This window comes from Egretta garzetta, unplaced genomic scaffold, assembly GCF_000687185.1.
Source record: "Egretta garzetta isolate BGI_Z169 unplaced genomic scaffold, ASM68718v1 scaffold91, whole genome shotgun sequence".
Classification (NCBI taxonomy): domain Eukaryota; kingdom Metazoa; phylum Chordata; class Aves; order Pelecaniformes; family Ardeidae; genus Egretta; species Egretta garzetta.
Window position 1 is genome coordinate 1127971 of NW_009258661.1, and position 18416 is coordinate 1146386.

Sequence of the window (18416 nt, forward strand, 5' to 3'; positions counted from 1 at the left end):
AATTTCAGTCTGACTGATGGCTTGTATGGCACTTCAGATAGGTGATAGGTTTGACTTCATTGCTGTGAGCATTGCAGCCCGTTTTGGTTCACCAGAGCTGTTGCCACTTGGCCTTCCCGTGCACAGGGAGTGTTTTGCTGCAGGACGCGTGGGTTGATCTCCTGTTGCGCTTGGAGTCATGCTCTTCATGTTTGGGAATTGCTTGATTCCCAGGAGACCAAGTGTGCCAGTGCATCCCCTGCTGTGGCTGTAGTTTGTAAAATGTGCCCCCAGGTATTTGAAGCTAAAGTGGTGATGGTTACCTGGCATGCAGCAGTCTGGGTCTAGGAGGAAGAAGTCCTGGGTTGGTGCCAGCCCGAAGGTGCAATACTGCTTCGGGGTCCGCCTCCTCCCACGGACCCGGAGCACGTGCCGGTTTGCAGAGCCGCAGCGGGGTAGGGAAGTTCCGTCCCTTGAGACGTATTTATGGGTTTGTCTTTGAGCATGGGGAGACATCTTGACCCTGCCTAAGCCTTTTGCTGTGCTTGGACAGCTGCTGGAGATATTTGGGGCCATCAGCCTTCCTCCGAAGGCTTCCTGGTGGTGGGGTGGCTGTTGGTCGTGGGAGCTGTAACCCTGTCTCTGCTGTCACGTCAGTCTGTTGCCTTGGGGCAGACTGTTTAATCTCAGCTTGATCTCCTCTGAAGATCTGACCTTGTTTCCCTACTGTATAATTTTTACAGCCACATGAGGATTGAAGATTAATTAGTTAATGTCTGTGAAGCTCTTTGAGTGTGTTATTTAAGGGTGAAGTATTATCATAATTCTCTAGGGAAGTGTCACCGTGTTTAATGTGTGTACTGGCATCTGTCCTTCCTTGAAACTTGTAACGTATAAATTCTGTTTCAGATCCTTTGATTTCCATATCTTCATTATTCATTTTGCACTAGTTTGGAACTCGCTTTTCATTTGATCTGAATTAGAAAAATACCTTCTATATGGCAAGAGTACGTAAAATTAACTTCAGCATTTAGATACGTTACTAGTTCCAGCAGTATTTCTGGGATGCTACCAGAACCACGCCGGTCTATAGAATCGAGAGACTGCTCCAATCCCTGTGTGTGTAATTTTCACTGCATGTACTCTTCTAGAATAACTGTATCTTTTATATTTATTTTCATCCTGATATATCTGCACAATACTTACAGAGGGAAAATGTAATGACTCTCAACAGTGAAGAGGATGCTTGGAAGGGTGCTTATCTTTGTTCCCCATATTGGCTAAGGAAATATTCAGAAAAACACAGGCAGGCATACATGCAATGTTTCTTTGGAGAGCTAGCCATTACAATGTGAGACAGAAAGCTGGCATTCTTGCCCTTGCCTCTAAGATAAACCGCTTTATATATTTGACTTCAAGTTTTCTGTCTTTTTCCATGCAGAGTTTATCCGGTGACTTTTGCTCTGCTTCTTATCCCTTAATTTCTTGCTCCTTCCTACCTCTAATGCTGTCATCAACTGTTGTTTAGTGAAAAGCTGGCAAATATGTGAACTAATCATCTTTCCTTCTATCTGAAGTTTTCTCCCCTGGGATCTTCAGAAGGCAATTTCTCTTCTCTAAATCAAGGTGGCAGAAATCACATAACCTTCAATTTGCTGATTCCATGTAAGGCCACTTGGTATTTTTAAAGCTTTCCCACTTCTTGTTAGTAATATATCTGTGCTACCCTCCAAACCTGTATTCTGTGCATGTCCACTCCAATGACTTATGCATCTTGCTTTCAGAAGAAACCCTGTAGTTGCTGTCAAATATGTGGCCCTTTAGACAGTTCAGAAATCCTGAGGCAATGGCTGGGAAAATTTCTCTGTAGTCTGAGGCGACCCTTGCTGGAGGCCAGAGCAGAAGGGCATCAGGGGACAAAGCCAGAGACACTGCCTCCCCCCCCCAATGCACACGGGAAGGGTGGCGTTAGCCTGGCAGTGCAACCAGCAGCACCCGAGTTGTTGTTGGGGTTGCTGGAGGGCGCAGGGGCTGTGCCTGGGTGCAGTGGTGTTTTCCCATCTGCTGTTTGCAGGCTCTTGTGAAAGGCCCCCAAGGGACAAATTGCAAGTTCTTCATTTGCTCTTGCACTTTTGGCCTTGGCACCAATGCAGGGGCTGTATTTGGCATGAAAACTCTTTTTCTGTTCTGTGACTTGTCACATAAATGGTGGCTTTAGGTCTAGAATGAATTAAATATGACTCCACTCCAGCCCCTGTATATTGTGTTTATAGATAACTATTTGTTGATCCATATGGGAGTCGCTTTCCATTTTTAGAGTCTATATAAAAATCCACACTATATATAAATATGTAGCCTTTGTAAGGACCTGAAACTTCTTCCCGCTAGCTTTGCTGACACATTTACAGAAGTGGAGTGGTACAATGACACAAAAATCTAACATTCAGCATCCTGAAGACCTGCCTTCTGGCATGAAGTGCACTTATTCTCACAAAGGACAACTTTTTTAATCTACCAATATATTGTTGAATACTTTGGGGAGCTCTGGAATGACCTAGCAACCTAGATAACTGCCTCACGATTAGAAGTAATGGGGAGGCAGATGCCAGCCATTACAGAAGTGTCAATAGAGAAGCCTTTTCTGTATTGCTCACTCTGAAGTTAACGTGCACAGATTAAATTATTGCTTAATTTCAGCTGGCAGTGTTGAGAGTAAAACTTGTGTTGCGGTGGGAGGCTTTCCAGTGCTGTTCCTGTGAGGTCTGTCCAGTCCTTTTTCCCTCTCTCCTCCTCAGGAAGGATGCTCACAAGGTGGCCGGGGGCTTGCAGTTACGTGGGAGCTGAAGCACGCTGGGCTCTAAACTCGGCGATAATTTTTTGTATTGCAGAAGTGCCTGGCAGCTCTCCTGGGTCCAGGTTCAGTAGAAACAGGCAATGAAGAGGCTGTGCGTGTCCCACAGAGTTTAGCCTCAGAGTAAGAGAGGGCCAACAAATACAAGACTGTGCTCAGGCTGGCAGGGAAAAGCAAGCGATCACATCATCCAGCAGTGCCCCAGCACCAGCTCCACCTCTGTCGTAGAATCATTTCGCTTGGAGAAGACCTTTAAGATCATCAAGTCCAACCGTTAACCAAGCACCGCCAAGTCTACTACTAAGCCATGTCCCTAAGCGCCACATCTGCCTGTCCTTTCAATCCCTCCAGGGATGGGGACTCGACCCCTTGCCTGGGCAGCCCATTCCAGTGCTTGACAGCCCTTTCGGTGAAGAAATTTTTCCTAATATCCAATCCAAACCTCCCCGGCCATTTCTTCTTGTTCTCTTGCTTGTTACTTGGGAAAAGAGACCGACCCCCCCCCAGCTCCCCCCTCCTGTCAAGCAGCTGTAGGGAGCGATAAGGTCTCCCCTCAGCCTCCTCTTCTCCAGGCTGAACACCCCCAGTGCCCTCGGTGCATCACCCATCACAGCATGGGCTCTGCTGACGCTGGAGAAGGGATGACTTCCTATATTACTATTTCTCCAGGGCTGTCTCAAGACCAGTGAAGACAGCTCTTTCATAGCTATACCTCCCCAGTGTAAGTGTTACTGCAAACAGTGGCTCGCACTTGGTGAGCCTTCTGGACACCTTTGCCTGTGTTCTCATTTGTAAAAGGAGTGAGCTATAACTTTGTATAACTCCTAAGGTTGCTTTTTTGCACAGTTATATAAAACACGAATATCCTGAGATAAAACTGAGTGTTTTGGTGTAATCAGTTTCCATAAATATTTCATTGGTGTAATTACCTGCTACTTTAAATTATTTTCTTGTTTGGCTTGCGCCTGATAAAAATACGAAATCTAATTCATTTCTGGAATGTCAGTTTGAAATAAGTGTGTGGATGTATTTGTAAAACCTATTAAAAGAGAGAGGGGAAAAAATAAAGTCATGCAGGAAACAAACATCCAATCGTTTTCAGCAACATGAGATGAAAAAAAATGCCCTTCTGAATTTGTGAAAATCTCAGCAGTTTCCTTGATTAGAAAGGTATTTTGAGTTGTAAGTTGTTGGAACATATAGCAGAGAGAACAAATTGGGTCTGAATACCTTTCCCTTTTTTTCCCCTTTCTCGTTTTAAAGATTTGTGCTAGAGAGCTGATCCATAATACTGCAGGCAGGTCTGAAAAATCTCTCTTAAACCACTGTAAAAATTACTGTGATTCTTTTGGATTCAGGGATTTATGTTTGTGGTGTGGGGGGTTTTTTTGTTGGGGTTTTTTTGGGGTTTTTTTTTGTTTTTGTTTTTTTTACATTTTGTTTGTGCTTGTTTTCCCATCAGCTAATTTCCTTTATTCTTTCAGTAAATTATAGAGCATGCCATATACTCAACATTTTTTTAAATAACTTCAATGACATAAGCTACATCAGAGAGGGACTTCTTCAGAGTGTTTTGCTTCTGCCTGGAGGACTGAACTGGACTACAGCAGGTATATGAGTTCTTCCATCCTTTGTCCAATTTTTGGAGGTCTTTTCCCCTTTAATTAAACTGTCTTTTTTGTTCTTACATCCACACCAAAAAAAACCCAGCTGATGTCAGCAGGCTCAGATCACCATGGAGATCTTCCTAAAGTAAAATCTGATATTAGTTACTATTGGCCAGTAACGAAGCTTTATGGATCGAGAAAAGCCAGCTCCCCGAAATCCCAAATCCTCGTGGGTGTTCCATACCTCATAGAAAGAAGCTGCAAGTTCGTGGCCTGATCCCTGATAAAACCCAACCCTGCAGCTCCCTCTGGAATTGTATGGGTCTGTTTTCCCAGGATGCCCATGTCTGCACTCTGGGAATAAGCCATCGCAGGGGATGAAGCAATGCATCCCACCTGAGTACGTTGCTTATTAAACGTGCATGAAAACAAAAGGTTCTTACGTTGTAAAGATAGCAAAGAGAGGCTGGGTGGATCAACCTTGGATTTCACCGGCGTGATCTTGGCACGAGGAGCAAACGCTGCCCTGTGATGAGGGAATAATTGACACAGAAGATGCATCTATTTGGGTCTGAATGCAGGCTGCTGCCATGAGTGGTTATGTGCTTACATTGAGCAGGGTTGCTTTGTACTTCAAGGCTCTCTAACGCGAGCACCCTGTGGGTGGCAGTGTACTAGCTTTGGATGAGGCATGTCCTCTCTTTTTTCCCTCTTTCTTTTTTTTTTTTTTTTTTTAATTCTCTAGCTAGTTTCCATGGTGATGACTGCAGCTTTGATGCCTGTGCAAAAGTGGAGAGGCAAAGAGAAATAAGAGGGCGATATTGCATTAAACTAGGAGTTGAGTAACCCGTGGAAGTCACAGTGGTCACAGCAAGCAGCAAGTTCTGCCAGTAAGAAAGTAGTAGACACAGAAATCATGGATGCCTGAAGATCAGCTGCCATCAAGCTGTTTTGATGGAGTGGTCTAAAGGCAGCAATAAACCTGAAGGATTTAGGGGGAAAAAACAAGGCAAATTGGCCATGTATTTACATTAGCTGAACTAGACTCCCTGCTGGAGTTTTTGGAAGATTTTTGCATTATATGGGTAAAGTTGTGATAAAAATAGTAATAATGCACAGTAAAATAGAACATGGATTCTCCTGCCAGTGGTTTAACGTGATGCATCTAAATAATATTTTGGGTTTAAATGCCAGGTCAGAGAAGCATTGGTTTTTATGAACTCATTGAAGTTTTGTATGGATTCAATTTTATTTTCTGTTAAAAGAAATAGTTGTCAGGCTTGAAATTTGGCTTTGTTAAAATTGTATCTAAAATTCTCTTTTGCACACGTTGTGCCTCCTCTGCAGCAGTAACCTCCAAATTATGCAGCAGAGGTCTTGAAATTCATGCACTGCAGTAATTATCGACGCTGTTGACTTTGCACAGTAGTTGCTTGTGACTGCTACGAGACGTGGCTGAATTTAATGCCCACCATCTACAGCTTAGCAGTGTAGCTTGATCCAGGAGTATTTTGTGTAAAAGCTGCTGAACAAGGAGTGCTACAGGTCGGTCTGTTCCTCGGACCTGCTTCTTCCTCCCTGCTTCAATTTGATCAGCTTGTCCCGCTTAGTTTGAGCAGAGGCTGTCAGATGGGGAGGGCTCTGACAGCTCTGGCGAGGGGGCAGAAGCTAAATTCCTAACACACCCTACCATTTGGAGCTCTGAAACAACGCTATTTGCTTGAAATTTAACTGTGTATCAAAGTTTTGGTTTGTGTTTTGGTGTGGGTTTGTGGTTTTTTTTTTTTTCCCAGAAGAAAAAGGAAAAAAAAAAAAGGGAGGGGTGTTCGGAGGGTGCTCAGAGTGATGCTTTATCAGTACAGCTTATGGGATTGTGTGTGTGGATCACAGGGGTCTTTCTCCAAGCTTCCAGTAAAACCGCATCCCCAATTCATCATTGGTGATGTCCTACGTTATCCCAGTTTTTCTGTCTCCCTCCTTCATCTCTCATCGCCTTTGCCCTCAGGCTCCTTGGCCAGCACCCAGACACCAGCAGAAGCCTCCCTACCTGCAGTTTGATCCTGCCTCCGTGAGGGTCTCACCAGCCCCAGAAACGATCCTTCTCTGGTAGTGCTAAGCTCACCTTCAGACTCCTGCCTCCCCCAGGAGATCTGCAACACGTCTGCCTCTCCTCCAAATCATCCTCGATATGCAGCCGCAGGCGGTACAGCAGGAAGGCTCGAGCATACCTTGCTTCTGTGGTGATGGGATGTAAAGCTTCGTGTCTGATGTTGATGATTTGATTTTGAGGTGTGGGTACACGTAGTCGAAGTTGCAAAACCTTTGTTGGAAAGAGAGTTTCCTCTTTGACTGCTGGAGGGGCAACATGGATGATAAAACTTGTTCGCAGAAATTGCTGTGTGTTAGTGTTTCTCCGTGTTGTGTGGTTTTCTAAAGCCCCCCACAGGAGGAAAATCAGCCTTCCTGCAGCTCCGGGTGCATGACTATGCAACTACAACTACCTGAAAGGAGGCCGTAGTGAGGTGCGGGTCGGCCTCTTCTCCCTGGTAACGGACGATAGGATGAGGGGGAATGGTCTGAAGTTGCACCAGGGCAGGTTTAGGCTAGACATTAGGAAAAACTTCTTCACAGAAAGGGTCGTCAGGCTCTGGAATGGGCTGCCCAGGGAGGTGGTCGAGTCCCCATCCCTGGAGGTATTTAAAAGAAGGATAGATGAGGTGCTTAGGGACATGGTTTAGTGGTGGGATGGCAGGGTTAGGTTAAAGGTTGGACTTGATGATCTTAAGGGTCTTTTCCAACCAAAGCGATTCTATGATTCTAGGAGGTGTGCGAGAGTCTCAGTAAATGGCATGTTTGAGCAAGAGATGAAAAGAAAGTACGCAAAGAGATTGCTGGTGGTTCTTTTTCTTTTCTGTGGTTGCCCTGTCTCTGGCTGTACCTTTCTCTCTCATTCCCAATGCACACACTTCTTTAATGAAAGATAATCAGCCACATAAAGTCATATGCTTCCCAGCCCTCAACGCAGCTCTTCCGTATGGGGGATGTTTGGGCATCACTGACTGTGACTCTTAAACAAGTGATCTTTATATCCAAGGGTGGCCAGACAAGGTTAAATATAATTTCCCTCTGTGTTTAATACAGAATATCTGAGGATATTTTTCCTCTGCTCAGTTAAGTTACATTTCAGGGAGGTGGCTTGGCCAAATTGACTTCATAGGCATGAAACAGTCGTTGTCGTTGTGGAAAATCATCTCACTCAGAGGAGTTGTTCTCTGGACTTAGACAGGTTCTTGCAAGCTGTTTGAGGGATGCTAACTATATTGCAGCCAAGGAAAGCTGGCAGGGGTTGTAGCTGCCAAATTTCTAATAGCAACTTTGTAATTCCATTGCTTTTTCAGCAACAAAGAGAAAAAAAATACTTGGCAAAACCTGTTTTTCTGTGTTTCTCAGGATGCGGTGACAATCCTTACTAAAATTACTGAATATAAGTCAGCAAAAATATAACATGCTTTCAACAAAAATTAAAGCTATGTAACCCTACCAGTATCTAAAATTAGTGTATGACTTTCCTTGTTGAAATACATCACCCTTCTCCAAATGAATTAGAGAGACTGAGACTCAAGACTTGAGGATTAGCAGAGGGCTTAATTAAAACATCATCAGTGTTGTCCCTGCAGAATCAAAATCGTGTCACTCTGGTTACTGAAATATATTTGAGCCTTAATTTTAAATGACTGACTTTTATTTTAAAGGGATCATCACTTAGAAACTTAAGCATACCTTTCTTTTCAGAATCGTTGCCTCACATGTGTTTGCCGATCAAAAGAGTTCTCACCATTTTATTAGTGCTATGATCCCATTTTCAGGTTACTACAACGCATTTGGAGTCCTGGCAAGTTAACGATGCTTACTCTCTTGGCTTTCAAAATGCGGTATTAATAGTTGCACAAAGTCTTTCAGATTTGCAGCATTCATCCTCCCCAGAGGTCCATGTTTCCCAGAAGGCTGAAGACTGATATCAGTTTGGCTCTAGCCTGTCAAATAAGTCTAAGAAACACATACCAGTCTCAAATGCTAAGCTTAAATAAGAAGTCTTTTTCAGTCTTGGCAAGGAACACTTAAGTCAATAAAAACTTAAAATTAAAAATACCAAGAGAGTCCAACAAGTTCAAGCATTTGGTAGTAAAGAAAAGAGAGCTCAGGTGTCCAGAGTTATGATCAGGTTTCCAAACTGGGGACAAGAAATTGATATTACTGTTGTTGTTTGGCCTATTTTGTTTGTTGTATGTTTGTGTAATGGAAGATAGCACAGCAATTGGTGTTCGGTGCAGCTTTTGGCACTCGCTGGTAGAGTTTGGCTGCCTGTAGTTAAACCAGGGCTTTGCATAACACGTACATGCTGTGCAAGGGAGTGTTGAGAAAGATTTCTGTAAGATTTTTGGTGAGTCAAACTCATGAAAAAGAATATGCATTAAATGATAGAAAATATTTGATTTTCAGAAGGCTGCAGTGAATTACGAATAAGCTTAAGTTTGCATATTTTAAGACTTAAGAAGAACTTGTCTCACTTCTTGATATTTTTTTCCCCCCCCTGAATTGAGACCACCCTGTGCATGTTTTTATAGCAGGTGGTGAAAGCTGCCTTTTCTAGGAGCTTTAAAATCAATTTTGTTATTTAACTAACTCAGCTTCCCTGAAATCGTAGGAACCCAATCCTGGCACTGCCTTTGACCTTTCTATGTTCTTTATCTGGCCCACTAACCAGTTTGTGGCCAGCCCTGTGCCACTAAATGCGTGACATTTGTTAGAGGTTTTGCTGTGGTGAGTAGTAATGAGAGGAGGTTATATTTTGTGGTCTTTTGCAGGCAAAATACTTTATTTCATGGTACCTGCAATTTCAGGAGACTGGATTTGTTGTAGATGGTGGCCTTCAGCATGATGTTCCTCAAATGAGTATGTGGAGATGTGACTATCTTGGCTTGCCGTCTAATGCTCTGGAATCACAAGTGTTACTTTCTATCAGTTCTGTAATTGCCTGGGTATATTCTGTGTCTGCAGTTTGAAATCACATATTCGAGTGAAATCAAATACATTTGGAGTCTCTTCTATCTTCATGACTTGTGGTCAGGGCTATTTGATGAGCTGTGCCAACGTAGTCATTATAATAGACTTTAAGAAAATAATGACTGTGCCATATCCTAGGAATGAATGGCTGAAACTTGAAAGTCAAGTTAAGAATGCCTTATAAAACTGTTCTCTGTTTGCCTCTCACTCAAACGTGAGTAAATTAGGTGTAGTGCCACTCAAGTCAGTGGTTCAGAAGGAAAGTAAATGATAGGAGTCCACTATTTCAGGAGATGCCAGTTTAAGGAGTTCAGCTAATTCACAGTCTCACATTCAGATCTCTGAATGTCACTGCAAGATTCTTCCATATTTTGGATGTAACACTTCCCAGTCACTTGCAATTTAAGCAGAACTCCTAGGCGCAGACAACTTAGCCAAAATGACCTATCCATGACTTTTAGACAATTCAAAAGGGCAAATCTTCTGTGTTAGCTCTAAATGTCAACATTGAATCCACTTGATTTTCTGCAATAAAAGCACGTGTGAATGGAAATGAAACGCGCATCAGAGCAGGTTTCCCAGCTTGCTGACCAGATTAAAGACTGCAAGAAATGTCGGATAGCTCTTGGTCAGTAAGGATTTTCTCCCCTTCTAGTGTGAATAGAAGTTTCCCTCCGGGGAGGCATGCCGCCGCTTTGATGACTGCACGTTTAAATTTTTTACCAAGCACTGGTCATATTTTTTTGTTAGTTTGGTGGCGGTGTTTTTTTGGTGTTTTTTTTTTTTTTTTTCTTTTTTTTTTTTGGTGGCATCAGCTTGAAGCCACCCAAAGAAAGGATCAGCAACAGAACTGAAGACCAGCTACGTAAAGTAACGTCTTAGCTGGCTATTTGACTCGCCACAAGCCTGCTAACTGCAAGTGAAAAAGCACAAACCATGCCTATGTTGATGTCCTGGCTACGCGTGCAAGCGAAAAATTTCCTCATGGCTTTTACATTAATGTGCTCTAAACTGCTAAGTCAGAGCTCTTATTTTCCCCTTGAGCTGGCAGCACAGGCCAGCTCCCTTTAATCCACACATTAAGCACACATTTTAAAGTGTGTTGTTTTTGGAAAGATGTTTAGCGACTTAGATTTCAGACGGAGAGGTCTCTTTCCAAAAAAGGGATCACCTTTCTAAATGGGGCCTCATAAAAGGCAAGGTGAAAGGAAGGGCAGCTTGAAGGGGGGAAAAAAATAGATGGACCTCAAGAGTTTGGTTTGGCAAGGAACAGTGCAAGCTCCTTGTGCTTTAAAAACTTTTACTAGACTCTCCCCTGTTTTAATTATACCTTATTTTTATTACTTTCACTGTGTATTACTATATAAAGCATATGGATGTGGCACTGTACAAGTGTGACAGTTCCTTGAGCCTTAATTTCTCTCATGCGTATGACCAGCTGGTATCAGAGGAGTGATGTCCTCGTGGCTTTCCTCACCTCTGCCGGCTATGCTTACGGTGGTACCCAGCATGGATGGCTCCATGCTCGCCATGCAGGGTGCAGGATTAACAGAGCAAAACCACAGCTTTACTCTATTGGATACTTACCATCAATGCAATTATCCAGCCAACACTTGTACCTCTCCCTAATGCCTTATGCTGCGTGCAGAAGGGATGCCCTTCTCACGGGTTGGGGGTGGCAGCTGGATAGAGCATGTACCAGCAGTCGCGGTGGCCTTCATGGTCCATTGTGGGGACCAACACATTGGTTTTGTGTCTCATCTAGGTAAGTAGGTTGGGTTGTGCTTTAAGGACTTACCTTGGCCATTGCTTATAGTCCTTCCAAGGCTACTGCACTTGCTGTGTGCTGGCGGTCATCCTTTTCCACTTGTGACCCGTGTAATTATGATTGCAGCAGGATTTGCTGCTGTATCTCATTACTGTTTCCTATGTGAACATTTCTCAGCGAGGCAGTTAATCTTATTTTACATGTCTGGAAAAATTGACTTCATTTCTTCAGTATTTCAGTAGACCGTCTTGAGTTGTTAGCATTCTTTGAAGGCCTTTCTTATTGGGGTCAGCAATTGCTAGAAACAAGTTTTATACTGTCTTAGGAGATAAATATTTTGGGTATTTCATATAAAGGCTTTCTATATTTGCAGTTTAAAAAAAAATCTCTTTATGTAGGCAAGGCAAATGCTAAGACATTTTGCTTGCAGTCTGGTGATGGCTTTTGCAAACATTAAAAGTATTGCTGTTTCCACTTGATTGATCGAGTGAGTTGTGATGAAATTTAATTTTGCTATGTCATTTAAAATAGTTCAGTAGAGTCAGAATACCTATTATGATGCAGCCCTGTTGCACATATTTTTGTGCCTTTGGATATGTGCATAATCTCCAGAGACTCATCTTCAGTGCTGAGAAGCTGGTACTTAACTGTAGACAGTACTTGGTTGGAAGGGTGTATCTACCATGTTCGTGGCATGTACCATTTATTTCCTTTCCAACCAGTCATTTTTCAAGGCATAAATCCAGTGCAGGCATGTGAAATCAGAACATCCCTTCCAACATTTGAAATTCATTAAAATAAAAAAAAATAATAATTTGTATCCAGATGTTTGAAGACATACTCGGATGCAAAATGTATGTGGGAGAAGACTTGTACGTGTATAGTTAACTGTGTAATTAATAAGCCAGGGAAATACAGTTAGAATCACTTTTGATTCCAGAAGGGAGACATTTGGGTTAAAATTAAATGTTTTTTTTCTCCAAGTCTCACTCATTTCTTGGGTCAATGCCAAGTGTTTGAAATTCAGTGTTATCCTCGCATTGCAGTTATGTCAGACTTTTTTCAATATCTAGGTGAATGAGGAAAACACCAAAATAAATATAGTGTTACTCCTTTCAATGTGAGTAGCTAGACAAAATTCAGGGTCTTGTTATTTATCACAGCCCTGAGAACAAATTGCCGATGGAGTCAGATGTATTCTATTGTGATTCAGCTTATTTGCAAGTGTTTTCCAAGTTCTACTGACTGGATGCATTTTTACCTCTGTTAATCGCAGAAACTAAATAACTAAAGATAGGGTAACTGAAGATAGGGGTTCTAGAGGAGAAATGTTGGATTATCCAATCTCTGGCAATCAGGTTAATTTTAAAATGTCTTAGTTTGTTCTACAAGTTCAAAAACATGCTGTCTTGATTTTTGGAGGGATGGAGGGTACTGTAGCAATACTGTGTTCATGCCAGCCATAATAGTTAATCACTGCCAATTAATGAGAGCTGTCCAAAGGAGCGAGAAGTAGGGAATGTGTGTAGTCCAGACATATTGCAATTGCACTGCTCCTTCCACCCAGGCCAGCTATTGAACCACACCGTACGCTAGATGAGGTGTCAGCCATCTGTTGAGGTTAGCAAATCTGAGGAACTTGCTTTGAGTCTAAATATGAAGCAGCAAGCAGTGAATACCCTTGCACTGAATTTTGAGGCTTAGCTACATGTTTTCCTTGAAGTCAGATACCAAAAACCAACCCTAAAGTTGTCTTCATTTAGGAGTGAAAGCTTTATGTTGAGCCAAATAGATTGATCTAGCCATTCCAGCAAAATAAGTGTCTCTCTTGCATCTGTATCATGAATAACAGGGACTTTATTAGCCATTCTTCTTCCCCTGAACAAGCCAAATTTTCATTCCCAGTAAGAAGGCACTGTTGAACTCTTCAGAGGAGCCCACTTAAAAGGGCTGCTAAGAGTGATGTTTGCTTGTTGCTTGCCTCCTCCTTACTCTCTCCATCGCCAACTGGAGGTCCTGGCCAGACAGGTTTATAATCAATGCAGTTCTTCACTTTTCCAGCTTCTTACAGTAGTGTTTCAGTCTCTTATTGCTGTACAGTGACCACCAAACTCTCATAACTTCCTCGGTCTGGGCTTTTCAATGGGAGAGCTTACGGGGCTGGCGTAAAGGCTGCTGGAAACGGTGCAACTCAGCACAGTTATTGCTGGGGTGCCTGGAGTGGGTTGTGCTGAAGCACTGGGGATCTCTTCATACTCTTGTCTGTTTTGCTGCAGATCTGCTGTCAACAATTAAGCTTTCTATAGGGAGCCACAACCCTGCCTATATTGATTTTTCTAAACAGTCGCTCTGTTTTAGTGCCCTTTAAGGAACTATATGTCTTTTTAATTAAAAATAAAGTAAATATCAAATGAGTGATGAGGGGTGCAGTGGGCAGAAAACCAGCTGTATATTGACTTTTTGTTCTGGAGGTGGATTCATAGAAACAACTTATAAGGAACTCCAGGAGCCTTACTGCTTATGTCGTATGGTGACCTCATGAGAAACATACTGGCATGGCTTGGAAATACAGCTGATCTTTTACTTTATACTCTGGAAAATTGAAGAAGTTAAATTCACATGACACGTTTTTTTTAAAGGTCTCAAGACACTCTTAATTGATACTGTGGTTTCATCCCTTAAATTTCCACATTTCCACTGTTGTACATTTGGCTGCATGCTCGTGACTGGTGACCTTCCATCTCACCAGTACGATGTGTGCACTCCCAGTGAGGGATCTATGTGTTTAAGGCATCGGGATGGAGGGCGTGATACCAGCATGAGATATGTTCTTAAGAAAGCTTTGTGATGATAAGGTTTAGTGTTTATGGGTAAGAACTGGGGGGAAGGCCATCAAGGCAGATATGGTGGGATTCTGTTATAGACCACCCAACCAGGATGGAGAAGCAGATGAAATATTCTATAAGCAGCTGGGAGAAGTCTCATAGTTGCTAGCCCTTGTTCTCATGGGGGACTTCAATTTACCAGATGTCTGCTGGAAATGCAATACAGAGGAGAGGAAATGGTCTGGGAGGTTCCTGGAGTGTGTGGAAGAGACCTTCCTGACGCAGGTGGTGAGGGAGCCAACTGGGGAAGACTCCCCGATGGACCTGTTGTTTGCGAACAGAAAAGGACTCGTGGGTGATGCGACGGTCAGAGGCTGTCTTGGGCACAGTGGTCACAAAATGGAGGGTTATGGAGCAGATCATGTCGAGTGCCATCATGTAGCCCGTACAGGACAGCTAGGTTATCAGGCCCAGCCAGCATGTGTTCATGAAAGACAGGCCCTGCCTGACCAACCTGATCCTCCTTCTATGACAAGGTGACTTGCTTAGTGGATAAGGGCTAGGCTGTGGATGTTTTCTACCTAGACTTTAGTAGAAGCCTGCTCTGCAGAGGTCCGCTCCTACACGCTGCTCACTGGACCACCAAGCAAAAGAAAAGGCAAAAGTGGAACTGCACTTTTAATATTTCCATAGTAAGCATTGATTAAAATTGCTCTTATAATTTTATGGCAATAAATCTTATATGACAGTTTTGTTGTGCTGTAGTGGGAGATGGATGGGAAGGAGGATGCAAACGATCGATTGCTTCATCTAACTAGGCAAGAGCAGGAGACATGAATTTACAGGAAGAATAGTGAAGCTGTTTGGACCAACTGAGTTTCTTAGAAAATAATTTTCATGTGGAAGAGCATCTCCAGCCGTTTGCTATAGAAGAAATGAGAAAACTTCCAGGGCAAGCTATGAGTCTGCTGGTCTGGTTGGTCAGTGCGGTGGGCTGCAGGTAACCATGCTGTCCTCTGGACTGGAGATAAATTGGAGAGACATAGGAAATCTTAATTTCTGTGATTTAAATAGTGATTTAAAGAACCATTCCTAAAGTGGATCAATAAAGTAATCCATTTCAGGTAAATAAGTAGAGGTGAACAAAAAGGTCCAGGGAAGTACACGTCTTTTTCTCAATGCCCTTAACGTCTCGGTGGGCCCGGGCGGGCTGAGTGTGCTTTGTGCTTACTGCGGCTGGGTAGTGTTTTCTCTTTGCTGTTCTTTGTTTGGAGACAGTTTCCTTTAAGGCTGATTTACCAATGCAGCAGTGCATTGATGCACACATAAGCCTATTTTACAAGGGTAGGAACCAGAAATCTCAGATTACACAGAAAAGGGAAATTTTTTTGAAATTCCTTCTGCTGCTGCCGCAAAAAAATTTTGTAGGATAGCAAGTTTTGTAGTGGTGTATTAATAAAAATTGCCTTTCTAAGTCTGGTTCTGGGTCTAATTTCTGAATTGAGACAGCATTGCTGTCTGTGCTGCATGCTGTCTCCTACTTCTCTACAAGCTTATGGTCCAGTGGATACCAACACACAGCTTCGTAAGCTATGCTGCTGGGCTGTCCACAGCCCCATGCCAAGCATCTTCCAAGAGGAATGCCAAATTATGGATAAAACCCATCCCTTACTACTGGCAACACCAAATGACTAATTTCCCCCCCCCCCCCCCGCCCCGTGATTGTTACTGCTTTTGTCTTTGCTGTGCCTTATGGCATTTAATGCTATCGTGTATTTTTGCCTTATGAATGTTGTCTTGTGGAGTTAGCAGTATTTGTCATGAAATAACGAAACATCACCTTCATGGACCTATTTTTTTGGCAAGACTCTTGGCAGCAGTCTGATTAAGAGCTGGCCTTGCTAAAACTCAGCTTATGACAGAATATTCTCTTTGAAGCGTAGCTACTGTAGCATTTGGTATTCAGTGGCTCTGGGCGCAGTACATCTAAAAGAGTTCATCCAATATTGATGGTCTTCCACTAAAATCATGAGTAAAAAAAAAAAAAAATCCTATTTCTTAAAGCTCATATTTTCAACTTCTCTTCTTGTTTCCTGATCTTTGTCTGAAGGGTCACAAGTCTGAAGCCTTAGCAGGGTAAAACACAGCATTAAAGATCTATGCTCTGTCTTTTGTAAATGCAAGTTAATATTTTCTGACTTGCAGCCTTATGGAGAAAAGAATGAGCCTGTTTCTGAGAGCAGTGCTGTATATTGTAAATCAATATAATACCATAGTGTCTGAAAGTTTCTTCAAGGCTGTTTTAGATCAGTCTTGTATTAGATAACATTGATGAGAGAACAGCAGAAAGCATGTCTGTGCTGCTGCGTTTGAACGTGGTTCTAAAAGGGGTAGTCCTGCCTGTCTTTTGGCCACAGAGAAAATGGGTCTGGTTTCCTGATCTGACTGAGAATGAATCTCTCTGGTTTATTGCTGTTGTCTTTTGCACCACTGCTTTGCCATCCCTGTGCAGATGCAAGGGCTGAGGCAGGGAAGGACCGCAGGAAGCTGGAGGGGACAAGGAAAGGGACCGATGCTTTTGGCAGCCGCACTGTCCAGATCAGCTGGGGCTGGTTGGTGTTTCCACCCTTAGGCTGTGTTCACATGTCCGCAGAGGATGAAACTGGTGCTTCTTAAGGAGTTGCTGATCTCCAGGTCAGAGCCTGTAACTGCCTGTATGGGGCAGTGCCAGGCTGTTGCAAAAGAGACATTGCTGAAGCCGAGATGATTTATTTTGCATTTTCCAAGAGGCTGTAACTTGTTGAGATGGTAAAAAAAAAAACATACTTCAACCTGTATGAGCAAAAGCAGTTCCTAGAGGTGTTGGCAGTGTTACCGCTATTTGCTGATGTAGAGCAGCTGCCTGGGTACCAGTGTAGCTGTCTGGTGTGAAGGTCTTGGACGTGTGATCCTGGCCCGCGGAGGTACCCTGGCACAACTACCTTTAAAAGTGCATTAGCAAGCTGCTTTGTTATCTTTTTCATATGAAATGGCACTAGCTATGCTGTATGTTTGTGTGTATCTACACGTTTATCTTTAAACCTATTAGACGGGATTTTGTATGGTGTGCATGGGTAGGCTTTACACTTTTTTCCATGTACAAACTTATCTTGGATATCTGAGATAGCAGAATTATAATGAGAAACCACTGAAGCCATTCTTTGGCATTAGAGATTCACTCAGTGTTTGTGGCTGAGGCTAACAACAACAAGGTTGTCATGTTGCAGTGCAAACAAATATGGAAATAAGGCTAAAGTTTACTTAAAATTCTCATATGCCATGGAGAGAATGAGTAAATGTGATTTCATTTCTGATATTCTTTATTAGTTTTTCACACACAGTGTGGTGTAGAAGCATTTGTATTTCAATTTATTTTGTAGAAAAAGCCTTCTTTCATAATCTCTCATTCAGCTCATTATGAATAGCAACCTCTGATCGCAGAAGGCTATTAATTCTTAATTATCTGCTGGTAATTTACTTGTGCATGAATTTAGCAATCCATTAGATGGTGATTTATTTTTGAGAGAAATATGTAATGAAAAGTTTTTTAGGATTTGCCTTCCCTCACCCCCCCCTTTTGGCTTGCAGTGGAATTAGCTGATTGATTAGATTACAGGATTTATCCAAACCACACTCTGTGTGTGAGAGATTGTAGTTAAGTACATTAAGAAAATCTGAAGCAAGACACAGATAAATGAAATGGTGTTTTTGATGGCAGTCTCTGACTTAGGCTAGTGGCTGAGAAATTGGAAGTTAAATTAACAAACACTAGAGGATTGGTCTAATTCAGGGATTTATTTTTTTTTTCTTCCAATCTCTCTTGATTTATGGATGCCTAAAAGTTTTTGAGTGGAAATATAGATCCTGCACAGCAAAGGAGCTCAGTAGCAGCGAGCTAGTTTTCTTCCGTACTGTGGGGCTACATGGAGCATGGGCTGAAAACTTTGATCTAACGCTGCATTTCCATGCAATCAGGAGGGATGGAAGGCAAGACCTGAACCTCTCGCTGCCAATTCAGCTTGACTGGTGTGTCAAGCCCTGTCCTGCTATCTTTGCTCATGCTGAATGCAAGCAGGGAAAAACATAATTTGTTTTGCAAATAGTTTTCCAGAAGCAAAGTGTGGGATTTCTCTAAAGCACTCGCTTCTGCCCCTGTGCTCCTTCTGCTGGGCGTAATATTGGTCTCGATTTTCAAAAAGCACCATAGCTTGCTTTCTCCTCTGCCGAGAGTTAAACATTTAATGGTGGGCATCATCTGCCTGACTTGATACTAGGCTTAAAGT

General features: G+C 42.7%; 1 protein-coding gene across 1 annotated transcript in view; it reads left to right on the forward strand.

Moving 5' to 3' along the window:
- Window positions 1–307: 307 nt before the first annotated feature.
- MAGI1 (membrane associated guanylate kinase, WW and PDZ domain containing 1) overlaps window positions 308–18416 on the forward strand; it is a gene marked incomplete at its 3' end in the record, with an annotated part of 229816 nt that continues 211707 nt past the window's right edge. The window contains 1 exon segment of the mRNA XM_035903797.1: window positions 308–434. Coding sequence (XP_035759690.1) covers window positions 308–434 — 127 coding nt within the window.